Source organism: Perca fluviatilis, chromosome 12 (assembly GCF_010015445.1).
Source record: "Perca fluviatilis chromosome 12, GENO_Pfluv_1.0, whole genome shotgun sequence".
Taxonomy (NCBI): domain Eukaryota; kingdom Metazoa; phylum Chordata; class Actinopteri; order Perciformes; family Percidae; genus Perca; species Perca fluviatilis.
The window spans coordinates 26,154,877-26,176,760 of NC_053123.1; the positions used below are offsets into that span (position 1 = coordinate 26,154,877).

Here is a 21,884-nt window from a genome sequence, read left to right on the forward strand (position 1 = left end):
ATTTTACTTATTTGGTAAAGCACTTTGAGATTTTATTGTATTTTAACATGTGCTATATAAATTCAGTTTATTTTTAAATCCTCCCTATTTTAAACAATAGAAATAACAGGACTTTATCATTCTTAGTATGTTATTACTCAATTCTATTACATTGTACTTAAGTTATGTTTTAAGTTATGCTTACTTATACACAAAATAGTTCCATTTAATCAAAAATATTAGTTAACAATACTCAAAAAGGAAGAACATGTTACACCAACTTGACAAAATTAAGTTAGTAGAACTTGTTCTAAAACTTTGAGTATACACTACTTAATCTATTTAATTACTTTGAACGTTCGGGTTTACAGTGTATAATTACAGTGTTATATGTTAGCTGTGTAACTTGTGATTTTTGTACAGAGAATCTGGCCAAATCTTTGCTCATGAGGCTCTGGGGAAAAACAGAGTGTGCACATCGGTCTCATATTAGCTGGCTGTGCTTACAAGCATCCTCCATGACTCCATGTTATTCAAAACAAGTAGTGACAGCTAAATAGTAGGCTAGTGTGTACAGGCAGAGGCCGCCCACACAATACAGCCCACCTTTTGACTGTGTTTGTGTGTGTGAGAGAGACTCAGACAGCCATAATTAAAAGCTGTTGGTAGCTAAGCTGATTTATGGAGGATTTAAAGGCAACCAGGGCCATGCTGCCTTCTTCACCTTTTCTATCCTCTGTTTTCTCATCGCCATCTATTCTTTCCACTCATCTACTTAACATTTCCTCTCTGACACTTTTTTTAATCGCCTCAATTACTCTCTCTCGTCACCTCTCTTCTTTTCCACTCAGATGTTTCCTCTTCAAAACCCCTTTTTCTCTCTATGACTCTTCTTTCCCTCTCCAAAACTACTTGACCACTCATTTAACACTTAACGACTGTATTTTCAAAATCAAGGAGAGGTATAGAAATTACGTGTAGGGAGCGGTGGGCTGATTTGGATTGGAGTGGGATGAGTTTTTTTTTTATTTAACCTTTATTTAACCAGGAAAAGTCCCATTGAGTTACAGTAACTCTTCTCCCAGGGAGTCCTGGCCAAGACTGGCAGCAAAAAGTTTCAAAATACATAAAAGACAGGACAAAGGTTACATACTACACCACAAATCTCTGTACATACACTATACATACTAGAACACAAACAATACATTACACAATACATTACACTTAACTTAAGCTAATACAGACTTAAAACTTAAAAGGCACCTAGTTAAAAGCAATTACACTGTTCAGTCAGAGTTGACTTTAAAAGGTTTTTAAAAGTATTGAAAGGTGGAAGTGATTCTAGATTTAAGGTGTTTTGGAGTTCATTCCAGACATTTTGTGCATAAGATGAGAAAGCTGTTTTATCAAGTTCTGTTCTTGTTGATGGAATAATTAATAGTATTTTTTTTGACGACTATGGTAAGTAAGCAAATTAAGCAACCTTCGTCTGTGAAGAAAAAAATTACATCTCTGAGCAACAATGAAGAATGATGAGCAGCGCAAACGTAATATCAATAATGCCTGTCCTTAAAGGAGCAGCCTTTCCTTTTTTGTCTCCAATCATCCATCATTCACAGCGGCGCCACCACTAACAGTTATTTCCATTATTGATTTATCTGCTCATTTTTTTAAATAACTGATTAATTGTCGAGTCTCTAAAGTAGTGAGAAATGCCAACCACGAGGTCCCATAGTTCATGGTAGCATTCTTAAATTGTTAGTTTTTCCCAACCAACAGTCCAAAACCAAAAGATGCACACTGCATGGCCAAAAGTATGTGGACACTCAAAACATCACACCCAAATGGGATATTTAGACATCTCATTTCAAAACTATGAGCATTAATCTGCTGCTATAGAAGACTCCACTCTTCTGGTTTCAGACTTTCCATCAGATTTTTGCCACCAAAATAGGAAGACCATTTCTTTATGAACCTCTTTTTGTGCACAGGGGCATTGGCATGTTTAGGTAAAGAATTGTCTACAATATCATTATATGTTTTACCTGAACTAGAACTAATCGGTTAGGGCTGTCCACTCTTAACCATACTGTATAGTGTATTTCTGTAAATCACTATACTATAAATCATGCTGAGTGTAGCTTTACAAGTTGATATTCAAGTTTGATCCTGATGCTTTAGCGATACAGCCTTTTTAGTACATTCCAATAAAGCGGTGACTGAATTTAGTCGAGGTTAGGGAGAGAAGGTGGGAAGAGTGGTGAACTTCACACCCTCCCTCTAATTAGATTTAATGACTTGGATAATTCCCATTATATAGATGAAAATGACCCTCTGAAATATTTAAAGTCTCCCTCCCCCCCTCCACCACCCAGCCAGCCCCCAGGGATACAATCACCAGAAGGGGCAACATGTGCAAAACGCAGCATTAAATCAATAATGTACAATGTCCCACCGCAACTCACAACCTGGATTAACAGGCCACACACACACACACACACACACACACACACACACACACACACACACACACACACACACACACACACACACACACACACACACACACACAGAAAACTGTAACTGCCTGAACAACATGCTTTCCCCTGAAGCAGGCAGATATATTGATAAAATAAATATGCACACACACACACACACACACACACACACACACACACACACGGCCGTTAGGAAAATGCATGCACTGACCAAAACATATGGGAAATCAATATATCTGTTAAAGGATTCTTCAGCAACGTTTAACCCCCCGAGGGTGCGTGATGATGGATGAGATTTTTTCTGTATTGTCTCCATGTTTGCCCGTCTTTTCATTCCCCTATGTCCTTTCTTTGTCCTTCCCCATCTAAAAAGCATTATTTGCAATTGCAAAGGGGTCAGTCTGCTTCCAACTAAAGCCCCTTTCGGACATACACTCCAACTTAACGCATCAGTCTCACATCTGAACTCGCACCCTGGTCAGATGAGGTCAGACAGTACATTTCCGCATCACCTTTAACACAGCACAAGTCTGAACTCAGTGCTGTCAGATTAATGTAAAGGCTGCAGCAGCACAAAGTGAACCATACAGAGACAGAGAGAGGGAAAGAGAGAGATTAAATGCATGTGTGGTACTGCCTTCTAAGATCATTGTTTATAAATGTATTATCTCAATCATAATTCTCTAATGCACAAAATCAGTTTAATAAACTATTAAACACTGAAAGACACAATCTTAAGGCATTGAGAATATTGATCTTTTCATATCAGATAAATCTATAAAAACTATTTATCCATCTTAGTGCTTAGTTAAAAAACCCTCTTAAAATAATAATTTGACCAACAGTCTCTCTCTATGTATTTCCAATATTCATTCATGCTAACTGCGTGGCTGAATTATATAATATTCAAAAAATGTCTTACATACAGCATGTGAGCAGAATTGAACAAGGGTTGCATTTTGGCATATCATTCAATGCTTGTGCACTGTCGGCTATTATAAAAAGCAGCAGACTTCATTACCAAATAACACTGAAAACGGCTTTGAAAATGTATCACGTGTATCACCAGACCTTTGCGACCGTATCCCCTTTTTACTTTCTGGCCTTCCTTAACATGCAGTATTTGTAATGTATTGGAAAAACATCAGAACAATTTGTCACACAATGTCAAAGGACCAAAGCCATACTAAATTTAAGATTAGATAAGATAAGCTTGTTTCATGGCATTTCCTCTTCTTAAATTTGATGAAATCACCACCTGTTTGTCCAACATTCCCTTTCTGGTTAGCCTGCTGACACAGAGCTCCCTTTGTACAAACCGCCCTTGAACAACAAGAAAGACCTGAATACCAGGGGACACCCATGTTGTGTTAGGGGTACACACAAACACCATTAAAACACAGCCTTGAGGAAGGTTACGGTTTAGACCAAATTCACTTTTTAATGGCATGCCTGAGGCTAACTAGCTTCCAGCCTGTTTCGCCTTTACAACAGACTGTTTCTAAGGGGCTCAACAGAACAGAGACTCTTTATAGTGGGTGGTTTACTTGCCTCACCTGCAAAATGGCTATATTTTGATCTTTTGTTGTTCTTCATTAGCTACAAGCTAATGGAGCAAAGCTAGCTTACTTGCTCAAAGCCTGCAGGGGCCACTCAGCTTTAGTTTTTAATCCAATGGGACATTTAAGTGTCTTCATGGCAAAAACAAGCAGAGAATGCACAGATGAAGGAGTGAAAGGGCTGATGTGTTTACTGTCCAACTGCCTGGATGTATGTCAAAGCATAGCCTAATGTAACCGGAGCGGGAGTTCCCCTCGAGGGCGGCTTGGGTGTCGTTTTTCTGGACTGGATATGAACAAAGTGCCCGTCACTCAGTCCTCTCCCAAATCCTTTTATCCCTTTGTGTGCCCTTTTTCTACCCTACGGTGGGTTTCAATAATCTGAGCTTTACTCCATCGTTCCAACTTTCTCTTTCTGCTTACTCTTGTACATATAATTTTTAGCACTATCATGTAGCACTTTGAGATTTGCGTAAATATAAAGTGCATTACAAATTAAATGTATTATTATTTTCCCTCCATCTGTCCTTCTACATGGCTCCGTCTCTTATCTCCCACCACGTCATTTCTCCAACTGTTCCTGTCTGATTCAATATAGTGACTTCTTTGGATTAATGTTTCTCAGTGTTACACCAGTTTAAATGATGATGATAAATGATTTTGTTGATAATATACTCCTTTTTTTAAGATTATTTTTTGTGCATTTTTAGGCCTTTATTGACAGGACAGCTGAAGAAATGAAACGGAAAAAGAGGGGGGAATGACATGCAGCAAGGGGCCACAGGTCGGCGCCGAACCCTCGCCTGCTGCGTCGAGAAGCAAACCCCTGTATACGGGTACCTGCTCTACCAACTGAGCCATCCGGGCACCCTGCTCTGAACATTTTTAAGAGCCTGTTTCATGCAAACTCTATGTCTGCTATTTCATCCTTTCCTCTCCATTTCTATCACCTTCTCTCTCTCTCTCTCTTCACCTCCCCTCCTCTCGCTACATTTTCCATCACATGTCCCTGGTCTCTTTCCAGGAATTGGGCCTGGTCTAATTCCCCATTACTGAGATTGATGGACCAGGGGCTCAGTACAATTGCTGGCTGGCTGTAGGTAACTGTGTAAGCAGCCAGCAGGATTGTAAACGCTTCCTATCCTTGCTGAAGTTTTCACTGACCTATATCAGTCTATTTTTAGTTGATGTGAGTATTAGAATTTGGTATAGGTTTACAGTCGTACAGGCGTTGAGTTGCTTAAATAACAAATCGGTGTCTGTTCAATCATCAAGCAGATTGACTTTTTTTTTTTTTTTTACTGAATCAGATATTAATTTAAATAATCCTAGTTTCGTTTTGGTCGAAAATGTATTTGTATTTAAGTTATTTAAAACTAGTTGTTCTAGACACTGGCATTGGTTGTAATACTAAATTCCGAAAGCTACGATTTTTTGTACCTTTCCTTGTGAAGGAAAGCATGTTTAATAGTTGAATGGAGTTCAATATTTTCTGTGTAATCTGTCTTTTTTTTTGTTCAGACCATTTTGAACTGATAACTGTTGTATACATATTAAAAAAAAACATAATTGAAAGTTTCAAAACATTAATACAACTTTTTGACATCAATTTATTTAAACAATACTACAAAACTGCTCTATCACTGAGAATTTTTTCTGGAGTTTATGTTCCTGCTTCCAAGGGTAAAATATAATAACGGTAATATATGTAATATACGTATGTGAATGGCTTTACATCACTCAGACTATAATCCTTATTTAAGCTGCAGTGCAAACTCAGCCTGTATGTGTTTGTGTCAGGGCAACATGAAAGCTCCCACTGTCCTTCATTCCAAAAATAGAGCAGAGAAAGCCCTCTTTGTGTTTGTTCTTTTCAATTAATGGGACAGTTCCATAAAGTGACCGACTGTTGTGCTTCTCTGTGTGTGTGTGTGTGTGTGTGTGTGTGTGTGTGTGTATGTGTGTGTGTGTGCACGCGCGTGCGCATGTTTTCCCAAAACTCTGTGCACTCCTGTAACACTGATTACTTCTGACTGAGATAACTGATGACAGACTCTGGGCTCCCTTCAAAAGCACATATAGCAGGTATGAATGGCACCAAAACATCAGCTCCATCCTGCAGTTGTAGTCAATCTCTTTTCTAAGCCATAAACTTTGACCTCTTGAATACTATTCAATGATAGCAAACAGAGAGCATAGTTTGAGCTGAGCTCAACAGTTATTGTACCTGTCTTAACTAAACTGATGATCTTAGCTGCAATCAGTAAAGAGTGATTGTAAAAGCCTTGGTTTATGTTGTTGGCCTGCGTTTTCACGGCAGGAACGCTGTCTTGAATGTTGTAAAGAACTAGATGTAACTAGATGTGACACAAAACTGGTGGATGTGTGTGAACAACCCTGAGTAGCACTGTGAATGCAGTTTAGCTTGTTTAAAGCTGCTAATAAACAACAAATTAAGCTTTCTGCAGACACTGCCTTGGTTTATTGGCTTCTTTGCTTGCAGTTTAAATTGTTTTTGTATGTCTTGATCAGACCTGCTACTCAATTGAATCAGCCATTGCAAAGTTATTAAACACTCTGGTGAAACAAGAATATTATCCATTGATCACGTTATGCTGGTTTCAATGCCTGAATTGGAAAAACTCAAAAGACTTTATTGGCACTGTCAGTAGGAATGGTAGCCAGCTGCTACCCGGTGCACAGACACCAAATAGACCAACACACTAACTGTGGTAAAGGTCTTATTTTTCAACAATAGTCAACCAGGTATATGCCATAACAATGGGATCTAATAATTACAAGAAGGCATGGATTTCAGCTTTAAGATGTTACAACCACATCTACCACAAGTCATTTCTTTTGTCATTGTGCACCAAAATGCACATTTAAAATTAAAGGAGCCACAGATGTTGCAGAAATGTAATAACTGTTAATGTAAGGCAACAACTCCCTGAAATTCTGCAATCTGAAACTGATGAATGCAGCAGATAAGTGGGAAAACCTTGTGGGATAAAAGAATAGCAGTAGAGGCAGTAACTTTCTACATGAGAGGTTCGCAGGGGTGGTCCTATAAGTCAACCACTAATCTCCAACATGTTAGGTACCTACCGGTTTGGGCATCGTTCTCCTCTCTCCGCCCGTCCCCTACTGCTAAAAAAAACAGAAAGAAGTTGTCTTCCGTCTTCCTGCCTCTCTCCGGGGCACCAGCGCCTGGGGGACACAAACAACAAAAACAAATGCACCAATGTCATCAAACACATACCATGACATCAGATTCAATGTACCCTACAGGCTGTCATGCAGTGCACTTTTCTGTATCTCTGCTTCTATTTTGTCTTTTGTCCCTCTCTACATCTAATTGTCACTATTGAAAGAGACAATGACAGGAAACAATCAAAGGCAAGATTCAAAAATCAGAGGAAAAACAGCGAGAGAATAATGAACTAGCGAGAGAGTTAGATTAGGATGAAGCAAAACCGAGACAGAAAATAAAAGAATATTAAATAGGAATATGAAGACACTTCACAGCGATTTTTAGTGTCCTCTGTGGTTTCCCATTGCGGACTCCAACCAATTAAAGAGTTTAAAATGAGAAAATACAGCCTAAATTTGGCAACAAATCTGTCACATGCTAACATTCTGAAGGAGCACTGACGGGAGGGGTGTATTTGATTGGGTGTTGTGTTCAAATATCAACAATCTTTCTCCAGAATCGCAGACTCCACCTTCTAGTAAAATTCTTCATCATAAGATTCTATGTTGCTGGAGATCATTTTAGGGTTACAGGTAATACATAATATCTTTGTTAGTTTTTTTTAGTGATCAATTAGAGCTTGGCAATATATCGATATTATATCGATTTCGTGATATGAGAGTAGATATCGTCTTAGATTTTGGATACCGTAATATCATAATATGGCGTAAGTGTTGTCTGTTCCTGGTTTTAAAGGCTGCATTACAGTAAAGTGATGTCATTTTCTGAATGTATCAGACTGTTCTAGCTGTTCTATTATTTGCCTTTACCCACTTAGTCATTATATCCACATTACTGATGATTATTTATCAAAAATCTCATTGGGTAAATATTTTGTGAAAGCACTACAATATCATTGCGTTATCGATATCGAGTTATTTGGTCAAAAATATCGGGATTTTTGATTTTCTCCATATCGCCCAGCCCTATGATCAATTTTTAATTTAGGCTAGTCTATGAAATGTCTTCAATTGCATGTTTCATCCAATCAACACTTCCAAGTCTAAAGATATTCCGTTTGATTATAAAACAGAGAAAAGCAGCAAATCTTCACATATGAAAAGCTTGAACAGCATATGTACTAGACAAACTATTATCTCTGATTGCTATCCACGTCTTAAGATTGTTTTCAGCATTTTGAATACATAGGTCTGGTGTGCTCTTCGACGGTTGTTTCTCCATGCAGCATCACTCAAAAGAAAAATTTGAATTGGCCTGGAACTCAACTGAATCCAGTTGAATCTCGCTCTCTTCCTCCAAGCAACGCTGCTACTGAGCTCCTCTATGCTACAGCTCAAAATGAGTCAAAATAAAGTCAGAATGGCAGAAGTGTATTTTACCAGCATAAAACACAACATGCTTAATAGTAGTTTGGAAAAGACAAATGAGAAACGGGGAACAGGCAGTTACAGAGATAATTGGGCAAGTAGCTGAGAGGAAATAAAGAGAACTCAGAAAATAGAGACACAAATAGAAACAGATATGTAGAGAGAGAAAAATAGTTTCCGCTTCCCTCTAATTACAGGATCTCTTTAAGGTGACCTTTGACCTCCTTACTGTCAGTTTTCTGAAGTGATGGTTATATGCAAATAGTGATTCATCTAGAATCTGAAATAGAGAGAGCAGTTGGTAGGTGTCCCATAGGTGCCAGATCTTTGTGATGTGTCAGGCCAGAAATAGACCTTTCTCAAGTGTCAGCACAGAGAATTAAACCAGGCTCAATCAAAAGCTTATGCTCAGTCTGAGGACAGAAACAAACCTAAAACCAACGTAACACTGGAAGATTTTGAATCTAAATTGATGTACTGGGTATTGAAATGCTTTCAGCAAACTGTGAATTGTGTATTTTTTGGCCTCGATGATTTGTGAACTGGCACACAGAAATATTTTGTAGGGTTTGTGGTGAGTTCTAGGTCATGAAAAAAAAAAGAGTTAGTATTATTTTTCAGTACGTTTTTCAAAGTGGCTTGTCTCAGCACTGTACCCAAATGGTGTTATAGGTCATAATCTTTAGTGGACTTCACTACCAAAAAGACTCAACCACATATGACCATATGTGTATGTTGAACCTCTGCTCTGAATCATTTATGAACTAGTATCTCTTGTGAAAATGAGATTAACTGTCAATTAGAAACTATTTATAACCGCAGAGTTGTGTAGCTCATACAAGTTGATGTAGGTCACAGATTTCTTAGTGTCTCTGTAACTGTCTAAAATGTTTCCATTTCTATTAGAATCCTATTCCTGACTGAGAAAAAGGGATTTCTACGTATGTGAAATGCATTAAATATTCTAAAAGCAACGGGATATCATGACTTTGCGTAAACATACACGCCACTTTCTTAAAGCCAAGTGGCATCTTATCTGTACGCATTTTGTCCTATCCGCGTGTATGTCTACGCTCTATACAGCGGACGGTAGTCTGCAACGTCACAGCATAAACATACCCGCATTATCGCAAGGCTACGGTTGGGTTTAGGAACATCACACGCGGGTTGGGTTTAGGAAAATAAGAACTGGTTGGGATTAGGAAAAGAACAATGGGGTTGGATTTAGGAAACATCACATGCGGGTTGGGTTTAGGAAAAAGAAGAACAGGTTTGGGTTTAGGAAAACAAAAAACGTGGAAAGGAAACATCACACGCGGGACACAAAGTCACATGCTGGACGCGATCCCCGCTCTCTTGGGTGAAAGTCCTGTGTTTTACCCATCCTCCACCCCGACCAAACTCCCTACGCAGATTTTTGCCCTTTCATACTACTCGCTACGGCGTCAATTCACGCGCAATAATGGCATACGAATTGGCGTGTCATACATACGCCACTTCATGAGATAAGTCTGCTAAAAGGGAAATTTTAGGTTCACTTAAAGAGCATGAAGAATATATTTTAAAAAGAGATTCCTAATTCAGCCGTAATTCTTTCTTTCACATTAGTGTTCAGAAAAATCCCTTTGATGTACAGCATAGCTGAGGGTCCTGCAAATCACTGCTCAGCTCAGTCAGACCTTCCATCATCCCATCAGTGTCCTTATAGGGCCAAATCCTCAAGGTATATGAGGCCTGGAATATGTCTTTGTTTAAAGTGAGCACTGGCAATTAGACCGACCTCATTCTCAAGACACAAAAACAGCTCAACTAACTCTAATTGTCATTTAGGCTAACTGTTCTCTACACCACCATATACACTGGAAACAGTTCAAATACAAGGTGAAAGACAACAGAATTCCATTTTGATCTCAATCTAAAAAAGGGAACAATACTACTGTAATGTTTTTTACTATTTCACTATATACTATGATGTTTAAAGATTATGACTGCATTCAAACAGAGATTTTAACATTTACTATCTTCTATACTAAATTCAAAGAATTATATACACTGTCTCACATTCCTTAAAGCTTTAGTGCGTAACTTTTTATATTATTAAACGTCCGTTACATTCAAGCCATTGCCAAAGGAGTTGCTACAAAGCTAATTAATAGAGATGCACCGATTGACCGGCTGGTGACCGGAATTGGCCGATTTTCACGTATTCAGACATGACCGGCAACCGACCGGTCAGTCTGACATATGCCGATTTTATGCTGGTCACATGCTGTAAATAAATACAGGGTTTCCTCTATTTTGATTTTACCAGCCCGCCACGGTAAAATTTCCGCACCGCCGCTCCTTCAGCTGTTTATGAATTACACGACTCTGCAGAGCCGTCTGCTCTACTGAAGTCAAGCGAACTATCATCCGCTCTCTCTCCCCTGTAGGGTGCTTTAGGGTGAGCAACTGGAACAGTGACAGGACGTCATCACTCGCAAAGTCATGGTAACCAAATAAACAAAAGGGCGAGTACTACTTGTCACTCAATCTTAGGCAAAGTGACAAAAGCTGCGACATGAAATCTGCCTCTGACTCCCCGCTGCAGGAGACGCTGTATTCCTCCGACACGCTGTATTAACGTTACGGTTTTAAAACCGTTTTCCAGGTTAGTGGGGGGTGCATACCGCTCAAAACCAACATGACAAACGTAGCTAGTAATGTTCACTCAGCGTTTTGTTTTGTTGTTAAACTGTGTGTAAAATGAGCGGTGATGTTAAATCACCGGTTTCAGGTAACGGCACCCTACGGTACAGTCTATTTGCTGGATGGTTTCAAGGTAACGGTTGATAGCAACGTTATTGTTCATATTTTGGCACGATGTTTCTGACCATAGTAGTGTTCATAGTGACTGAAAGTGTGATGTGAGATGCTAAAAAGAAACTACACACTGTTCTCAGGTAACGTTACTTTTTGACGCTCCATCATGTTTTTTTTAATCCTCCATGTCCTTCCTTGGCTACTAGAAACTTTGTGCTGCAGGGGTGGGGGCTGTGCGCGATCACGGAAGGCTTGTATCATGTGGACGCGCCACCAGTTTTGCTGTCATTACTTCCTCATGGGGAAGGCAACAGAAACTACACCCTATAGCTTTAAGTGTTTGATATTAGTCTGAAGAATGTTGAGCACACATTTCACTCTTAGCAATAACAGTTCTAGTAATAGTTGTAGTGTAACAGCATTGGTAGCTTTAATGTTACTGGTTACTGACAGTGGCAGCAGGAACAGTAGAGGTAGTAGGGAAATCTTCTATCCCCAGGTAATTTCATATCTCGATACCAACCAATATATCTCATGATATATCATGTTTACTAGTAATTCAATAATTAAATAGTCTAAATAAAGCAACCGCATGTTAAAGCCTATTTTATAAATACGCAATACTCCATGTTAGCAAAACAACACCACTATAATTTGCTCTCATGTGCAAGGATCAAAATGTAAAGCGTCGTCACATTTTCATATTGTTTTGATGATATATATCATCACAACCCAGCCATAAGAGGTAGTAACCAAATTCTGCACATCCTCAATACTGAGACTCAAACCATCTTGCAACATGAAATGTATGTTTGCAGTTTAATAAATTTCAACTACCAAAAAATACCCTAATCCAAATTTGCCCCAAACCCAAAGTTTACGCAACATAACCCTCTCGTAGTGACCAGTTTTCAGCTTTAGTGTTCCAGCAGATCTAAAATTGTGATTTTCATATTGATTACTGCTGAAGCCAGAACAATTGGATTAGGTCGATCTTCTGGCCGGTCAGTGGATTGAATCAGCATCATTTATAATCTTAATAAAATAAATCAATTGTTACACCTCAAAGTCCAATGGTTTCTGGCAGTTTGGATGCAGCCTGGACAGATAAAAGCTTTAATATCAGCCACACATACAAGTCAAGACACTGAACCTTTATCAGTGCAAGCCCCTTGACTAGAAGTCTAAAATCTAAAGCAAACTTAATAAAATTGCACAACATGTAGCATGTGGCAAGTTTATCAGCTGGGTCTCCCTGTGCAATTTTCCTCCACCTCTATATCTCCTTTTCTTGAAATTACACCTTATCAACAATAAGAGACAGTGAGGGAGTGAGGAATAGTGCATTGATGGGAGAAAAAGGAGAGAGAAGGGAGAGACATAAGAATTCAAAGCTTGCCTTGACCCACATACCTGCAGCCAGGAGATGGGTAAAGAAACTGAATACTTAAATAACTTGCACACTTAAAAGGTGTCTCGCTGAATGTAGAAAGTTAGACATGACGGGTCTCACTTTGAAAGTATAGAGTATGCAGGGCTTTATTAAACCATGCTGCAAGTTATATAATATTCAGAGCGAACAATAAACATATTCTTGCAAAATATTTCTTCCAGCTTTCAATCTCTTTCTCTTTCTTATTGTGTTCATTCTTCAGGTCTAACAGCCCTCAGGATGAAAACATCAGCTATTTGGTCTCCTTTCGGCAAGGTGAAAGTGATTACCATCTACAAAATGTAATAAATTTAAATGCTCCAGGCTCTTATGGAAACACACGACACCCTAGCATACACACACCGACATGGTGACCTTTAGTGTGTACTTTAGCTGAAAGCATCCGGTGTTTTCCAAAAGAACACAGGTCTGCTCTGTTTAGCAGCCCACTACCTTGTAAACCTGAATCTATAAGCCTTCAGGGTGTGTGTGTGTGTGTGTGTGTGTGTGTGTGTGTGTGTGTGTGTGTGTGTGTGTGTGTGTGTGTGTGTGTGTGTGTGTGTGTGTGTGTGTGTGTGTGTGTGTTCCTTCATTCAGTAAAACCAGAGGGTCGCTCCCAAGCGGATCCAGCTTCCAGGTCGCCATTCATGCAGAAAGAAACTCTGCTCTCTGTGCACATTACACTCTTTCATCTCTCTCTCTTGTTTTGCCCAAATCAATCTCAACACAATTTTACACACACGTTTATAGTGTTCTGTATGCCTGCTTTACAGATTCCTGCTCCTCCTCCTCTACATTCCTTTCCCTTTTAACAACACTGCAAGTGGAGTTGGGTTGAGTTAAAGGAATACTATTCTGATTGAATTCTGACTGATTTATGGCTACATTGTAGGAGCAAGAAAATCAATCAAATTATGTTGAAAACCACCTTATTTTTGGGCTATCAAAAGCAGTGTTTGTCACAAAAATAATAATTTTGTAACTCGGGTTAAAATATAAAATAAAGAACAATATAAATATTCTCTATCTTTCCATGTACATGTTGAATGCTGGCAGTTTAGATTTGTGTTTACTGGAGTTGAACATGCTAACATTAGCTGACTCTTGGGTAAGGGTGTCACGATTTCGATTTGACATCGAAATTGACCGAAATTAAGTCATAATCTCGAATTTCGAATAAAAAAATGGAATCGTCGATGCTGCCACGCCCCCATGTCACGTCCGGACGGCTTTCCAAGCGGAAAAGAAATAGGAAAAAAACACACGTGTAGCCTGCTCGAGGTAGCCCATTTCCTGATTGATTCTACCACCACTCCAGTCGAGGCACTAATGAGCTAGATTACTACACACACAGTAGCAGAAGAAGACCAGCTACACACAACGGAGCATACACCGATCGCACTCAGCTTGAGCGAAGCGATGCCGGCACGAATGAGGTAAAAAAACAGGAGTGAGTTGGTTCATTCTCCCGGTTCAGTGACACTACTTGGGTTAATTAACCGGCTCTTCGGTCAGTTCGTCAACACTAGTGTTGAAGTGCTGCGAGTCAACCTCCTCTAATTTAGCTACAGCCAGTCAAAAGATAGCATGGCAACTGCAGATGCAGGAGACCCATCGACAGAACTTGAACCCCTCCTCTTTCACTGAAGTCGCTGGTGTGGAAGTATTTTGGATTTCTAGTGAGTTATGTTGACAACGTTCACATTGTCAACAAAAAAGTCACAGTTTGCAAGCTCTGCTATGTGCGTGTACAATATCCTTCCACTGGCAGCACGACTAACATGGCAGTTCATCTGTGTGGTATATGTTCAACTGTTCGGAAATAGTTTGTTAAGACACTTAATTGTTCAGAGAAGACTATGGACATGGCTGTTTTATTGTTTGTTTTGTTGTGAACTTGAATGTCATCTTCTGTGAAGAAGACTACAGTTACAAAAGAGAAACTAGATGGCAGGTTATAGATATAAGTTATTGTCACATTATGTTGTTAATAAATGTTTTAAATTTGACAATGTAGTGTGGTACATGGCATAGCAACCGGTGCTTTAAGAAAAATAAATGTAAAAATCGAATCGAACCGTGACCTTAGAATTGAAAAGGTAATCGAATCGAGGATTTGGAGAATCGTGACACCCCTACTCTTTGGTATCATGACCACAAGGACACCAACAATACTGCATTCTTAAGGCCGGGACACATATAGCCGACGGGCGACCGTTGACAGAAAACCCCGTCGATATGATCAGTCGTGTCCCCGAGGTCCAAAAAACTGCCACAGAACAGACCAAAAGACGAGAGGAGACGAGACGTAATACATCTCCATAACAGCAGGCGGCGCTAATCTGTAATGTTGCCCAAGAAATGAAAACCCGGCAGCTGATTGGACGAACGCGTCACATGGGTTTGTTTTCTCCGGAAATTCAGAGCCAGACTGTCATGGCGGCCGTTCAGAATACGATCTCATATTGTACTAAAATAGTTCACTGAAACATGTTTCTGAGAACATTTTAAGCGAGAAATAGGCCATGCAGTTGCTGAATCTGTCTTCATTTCAGCTCAACAAAGGTCAGTTTAAAAGATTTTCATCAGATTTTGAGAGACTGTAGTCACCTCATTCAGCTCGTCATTTCCGGGTGAGTCCCGATTTCCCTGCCGCCGACCGAACATGTCAGGTCGGCCAAAATGAACGCCGACAGCCCCCCAGACGGACGACGGCACGGGACACACCAAACAGATTTGAGTCACTGACCTCGCCAGACTGTCCCACGGCCGATAATCGGGTTAATGTGTCCCGGGCCTAACACCCTGCACCAAGAAACTTAATCAGGTTAGACAGAATTAAATTAAATTAAGTTTATTTCGATCAGTGATTAGCAAAATCAAATGTGTTTCTTAAAGGTCCCATGGCACGAAAATTTCACTTTATGAGGTTTTTTAACATTAATATGCGTTCCCCCAGCCTGCCTATGGTCCCCCAGTGGCTAGAAATGGTGATAGGTGTAAACCGAGCCCTGGGTATCCTGCTCTGTCTTTGAGAAAATGAAAGCTCAGATGGGCCGATCTGGAATCTTCTCCTTATGAGGTCATAAGGAGCAAGGTTACCTCCCCTTTCTCTGCTTTGCCCGCCCAGAGAATTTGGCCCACCCATGAGAGAGAGACATCATGGCTTTCAAACGAGCAAAGTTGCAGTTGGTCAAGGCCACACCCCCACCCTCAACCTTGCCCCCCCTCTCTCATCCTTAATAGCTACAGACACAGAAATGGCACATCCTAAGGAAAGCTCATTGTGGGACTGGCTCTAGTGGCTATAATTCTGCACCAAGGCTGAATTTCAGGAAAGAGATTTCAGATACAGTATTAGGAGACCACTAAGGCCTATATAAAAGCATCCAAAGAGCACCATGTCATGGGACCTTTAACAAATCCCCATGTCTTATAAATTTGGAGCTGGTTCTAAATCATAACTGAACAAACTGATCAGGAAGGTTGGCTCCGTTATTGGCTGCTAACAGGACACATTTGAAGCTGTGGTGGAGAGGAGGTCACACATCATGGATAACCCCGACCACCCTCTCCACCCCACACTGGTCCAACAGAGGAGCACCTTCTCTAAGAGGCTCCGACAGCTTCGATGTCGCACTGACCGCTACAGGAAATCATTCCTGCCACGGGCAATAACACTTTTTAACACTTCATCACTGAGTGTTAGATGAGACTCATATACATCACAAATGCACTAAGTGCAACATGCACAACAGGTTTACTTATATCTTTATTAATACTATTTAAGTAGTTGTACATTTTTATTCCTAACTTGTATATATTTTAAATATTTTTTCTTGTATTTTATGCTATTTATTATTTCATGTATATTGTATCCTATTATTACATGTATATTCTGTATGTGTGCAGTGTGTCTGATATTTTGCTGCTGTAACACTGTAATTTCCCATTTTTGGGATCAATAAAAATTTATCTATCTATCTATCTATCTATCTATCTTTCTTGATGCACAAGCCAGATTGCAGCTGATGTTTTACTGTTTCTCCTACATTTCTCTTCTGCTGGAATTTAGACTCTGGCAACTGGCAACTTCTTTCTCTGCCAGTCGTCTTAAATCTTCGCACAAATAAATAATAATAATTTGCTTCTTAACTTGGATCAAATATTTAACCTTCATTGGTTTAATTGCCTCTATGATCTCAGAGTGGCCTATATTAAAGGACTCCCACTAAGCAAGTGAAAGCATAGTGGCTGCTTAACCACTGTTTTGGTTGACGGTTTGAGGTTTAGCTCCTAACATGCTTGTGGTTGTGTGTGTTCTTGTGAGTTTTTTCCATCCTCGTGGGGTCCCAAATGTCTGCGCAAAGATATTCTAAGGATAAGAAAAATAGACAACAATGAAGTTTTTCCATATTAAAGTTGTGTCTTCTTTAATGGAGGAATATTTCACTATTTCTGTTATGTCCATCATTGCGTGCGTGTTTGCAGAGGCTACAAAATGTCCTGCTGTTAGTGCCAGGGACAACACAAACACAACAGCTGTTATAACAGCAGGAAACGGCACCAACTGCTTTGCTTGACAACAAGGTTTTACTTGTACAACAGAAGAGCCAACTGATTCCTCATGGAGTGTAAGGAGCAGAGTGTTTGTCAAACAAATGGCCTGCCCAGGGTGTGACCTGTGAACCCACAAACATGAACACAGCAAAATAATGCCGACACTTTAAATGCTGCTGCTTTGGCATGGAATATTTCTCGACAAAAAAGAGGAACGAGAAGAAAAGAAAGAGAACAAGGTGGATATGGAGGAACATACAGAGAATCTGTCTGGATCTTGACTGTCAGCTGCAGCAGTTAAAAAATCAGCTAAAAACAAAACGCATGGATCCAAGTTCACCTAAACCTAAACTGAGAGTAAATATGGACATCTAAACCTTTGTGAAAAAATGATGCTCTCTTGTTTAGTAATCTTTTGATGAGTCCAACAACAACAGGGCAGTGTGGTCAACAATATTCATTTGATCAATATTTACTGGAATAAATATTCACTTTGCTAAACAGATGGTGACAAAAAAGTTGAAAAGTTTTAACAGCTGTTAAAATTAATAGAAAAATGAGATAATGACATCATCACTGCCTTCTGCACCGAGTTGACAATCTTCCAAGTTGACTTAAAACTATTTATATTGGTTATAATAGTTTCCATCAAACAAAAGTGCAGGAGGAATCCAGTTTTCAATACCACTTTAATGCAATTATCTATACCACTGATTTGGAAATGATAACTAAATTGAGTGTTTAAATTATTACTTAAACTGTACATTTGAATGTCTAAGGTCCAAGGTCAAGGCTACTTTTTGCAATTCAATTCAATTTATATTTATATTGTCAAATCATAACAGCCATGCTTTTGACTTCTCCTTGAGAAGAGTTTTCCTATACACTCTACCTACCAACCTACCTACACTCTTTCAAAATGAAAAGTCCATACATGATGATGAGCAGTACAAAACACATAAAATGGTTCATGTACTGGGACACACCTGAAACTTTATTTTTCTGCACACTTTTCAGGTATTACAAATAAACAGCTAATCGTTTTCTTCAAAATGGATGTGGATCATTTTAGAAATCACTCTGGGGCTTTCTAGTAACTGAATTTAAACCTGTACTGAGGTTGCATAACAACACAAAAACAACAGAAGACTAACAAACTCTATGATCTAGTTCATGTGAATGTGCGCGCCTGCAGAATAAAACTACATTCTCTAACCCTGATCTTGAGCCATGAGATTATTCAACAGTTTACAAAAAAAACGCACTGCAGAGAGAAATCTAAAACCAGCCGTCAAAGGTAGCCTATCTCATGTCATGATGCAGAGAGCCTCTCTCTCAGATGAGTTGTAATTTGGTCCCCGGGGGAGGCGGAGCCAAGAGCAACAGGAGAATTTGAGCGACAAGGGTAATATCCAATAAAGTCACTTTCCCTGCTGTGATGAGGCCAATCAGAGTCGCTTTTAACTTCCCTGACTCTGACGGGAGCATCTACTTGCGCCAGATGGACCGCTAGCATCATGCGTGGGCGCGCTAATGTGACTGTATTCAGGACTGCTGTTTACGTGCGAAAGCTAAACTAGTCCGTGTTCCAAGCGGTTTAATTCGGCGTGGTTTCCAGGGCATTAGTGTGTAAACTCGCACAATATAACGTAGTTATGTGGGGAACCGAGTTTCCATATCATTTACCAACCAGCACCAATCTATTTGATGTAAATGTGCTTTTTTTTATCATATTAACAAGTGTCAGACTGTAGTTATTCACATGATGAACGCTAGTTGGTTGTTGTTTGACTCTAAAGTAACAGTAACTGCTTTGGAGGCAGGCGCAAAAAAAAAAAGAAATAGCGGTATTTGAATGGACCACAAGTAGGCTATTTAAGACCACGAGAAACGAGACCATGACTATTTATAGCAAGGGCCAAAACAGCCTTTAAATGTGACAACATGCTAAATACTGTATGTTTTAGCAGCTGCTGTTGGCTACAAGAGAAAGAGAAAGGCGCGTCGTCAGCAGCAGCAGGACTCGCTGCAAAAGTTGCAAACGGCGCATGAAACATTGTTTCCGTTCCGAGCTTTATAAAAGAGCTGCAAAGCCCTCCAACATGAAAACGCCAACAGTAAACCGCTGAATGTCAACAAAAAAAAGCTGAGCATAATCATGCTCGCCTATAGGTATCAATGATGAAATTATTAGCCAAGCGTTAAGGGCAAATGGCTGCAGAAATGTAAAACAGTTCGTTTGAATCTGGATGCAGCTACCAAATATGAGCGGTGGTCTGCGAACTGGTTATTCTGGGTGGGGAAATGACAGGCGTCTAATTACCCCGGCTACTAATGTAAGCTCTGTTCTGTTGCATAACATTAAACTGACACACAGTACGTACCTCAGCGCAAAGTGACACCACTTCACTCACGCGTCCTCGTCCCGTCCTAAAATGTGCAAGACGCCGGTTAGGAGCAAAAACAAATGTGACCCACACGTCGCACCACGCCGTGTTTAGCCCGTCAGATAAGGTATGTGTTGTCAAATAAGTTAGAAGGCTCGTTAACGGGCCTGCGTCAAAACACCTTTACCGGGCTCTCCAGCCCGGAGAATAAAAATAAATCTCCCCTCGCTTGAACGGCTTAAAGAAGGCAGGCAGAGATGAAGGCGAGCGAACCCACCTCCTGGCTGCGCTGAGGATGTGTCCGACTGTCACCCCCTCCAGCTGGCAGCAGTACTTTATATATCCACAGCGAGTAAAAATAGAGCGTTTCACTTTCCGTCCTCGGCGATGTTTACCGGACAAGGTGCGTATAGCCTACAGACACTGTACTGTGATACGGGCTTCAGACTCCTCCACCGCCAGGCGTCCACGACCGGAGAAGAGGTACAGACAGTCAATATGGCTGACGAACTTACCGTACCGAGGCGTGGTGAGCTGTGTCCTGCAGATTCACCCCCCTCCCTCGCCCCGTGACTAAAACTCTGCAGAGCAGCCTGCTGCGGGGTCCCAAACTTTATCACACCCAAAAAGGAGACGTTTATATATTTATACCGCACTGGTCCTTCTGTTCAATGTGTTAGGTCACATTTTATTTCGGATAGTTAACTGCCAATAGTCTAATAAACTTATATACAGCCTTACATGTGCAAGGAAGCGGCTTATAAAGATGTAACAGTGCATGAAGTGTAAATAGATACACTGCACTGCCTTTAAACACAAAGCTAGCTATACTTTCCTAAATATGGATTCCCTGATAGTTGCAAACTTATCTCAATAAAAATAGTGTTATTTTGACGGTGAAACCTCTCAATAAAGTAACACATATCCCTGTGGTTACTTGTGTAAGTTAAAGGTCCCATGGCATGAACATTTCACTTTATGAGGTTTTTTAACATTAATATGCGTTCCCCCAGCCTGCCTATGGTCCCCCAGTGGCTAGAAATGGTGATAGGTGTAAACCGAGCCCTGGGTATCCTGCTCTGCCTTTGAGAAAATGAAAGCTCAGATGGGCCGATCTGGAATCTTCTCCTTATGAGGTCATAAGGAGCAAGGTTACCTCCCCTTTCTCTGCTTGCCGCCCCAGAGAGAATTTGGCCCACCCAAACGAGCAAAGTGGCAGTTGGTCAAGGCCACACCCCCACCCTCCACCTTGCCCCCCCTCTCTCCTCCTCAATAGCTACAGACACAGAAATGGCACATACTAAGGAAAGCTCATTGTGGGACTGGCTCTAGTGGCTGTAATTCTGCACCAAGGCTGAATTTCGGGAAAGAGACTTCAGATACAATATTAGGGGACCACTAAGGTCTATAAAAAACATCCAAAGAGCACCATGTCATAGGAGCTTTAAGCCAACAATACCTCATGTTGCTGGGAAGTAGAGGTACACAAGAGAATGATGGCCATGGACCCTCGCCACCCTCCAAGTTTTCCTCTCATCTTCACAGAAGATCTGTCTGCCTGTACACAAATTACATCCATTTACTGATCAGTCACACAACCAATCAAAATGAATCGACAATTGGAAATCAGCTTCAGTGTTAGAGCATCCGGAAACAAAAAGAAAAATAGATCCCACTTTCTACAAAAAAGCAAGCTTTGTGTCTAAAAGCTAGCTTTGTGTCTTTGTATCATAGCGGATGGTGTAAACCCTACACAAACCTAATCCAAGAGTGTAGTCTGATAGTTACTTTTATGTTTTTCATTTTTATAAAACTATTTGGAGTAATACTTTTTCGTTTGGTGTCAGAGGCAAAGCAGGATACTGCCTCCCCATGTCCTAATGGAACAACAACAAAGCATGAAGACACAATATGTCAAAGCCATACCATCCATGAATGTTTAGTCTTTTAGTGGTACGTGTCAGAGAATTTACTCCAGATCTGCACAGGAATCGTAATTCCTGCGACATTTTACTGTCATAATAAATGTATTCACCACTATTAAAAGGGAATGCTCAATTAAACAAGTATTACCCACACTGACCAG

At 40.2% G+C, this 21,884-nt stretch overlaps 1 protein-coding gene across 2 annotated transcripts in view; it reads right to left on the bottom strand.

Annotated features, from left to right (window-relative positions):
- LOC120569748 (radixin) overlaps nucleotides 1–20,317 on the bottom strand; it is a 47,544-nt gene extending 27,227 nt beyond the window's left edge. Inside the window, exons 1-2 of one of the 2 annotated variants that reach the window (XM_039817795.1) lie at nucleotides 20,076–20,317; nucleotides 7,145–7,246 (exon numbers count right to left, since the gene is read on the bottom strand). In XM_039817795.1, coding sequence (XP_039673729.1) covers nucleotides 7,145–7,156 — 12 coding nt within the window. In that variant the 5' untranslated portion in view covers nucleotides 7,157–7,246; nucleotides 20,076–20,317. Of the gene's footprint in view, nucleotides 1–7,144; nucleotides 7,247–19,795; nucleotides 20,053–20,075 lie in introns of those variants that run through there. The other variant, XM_039817794.1, reaches the window with a different exon arrangement.
- Nucleotides 20,318–21,884: the final 1,567 nt, after the last annotated feature.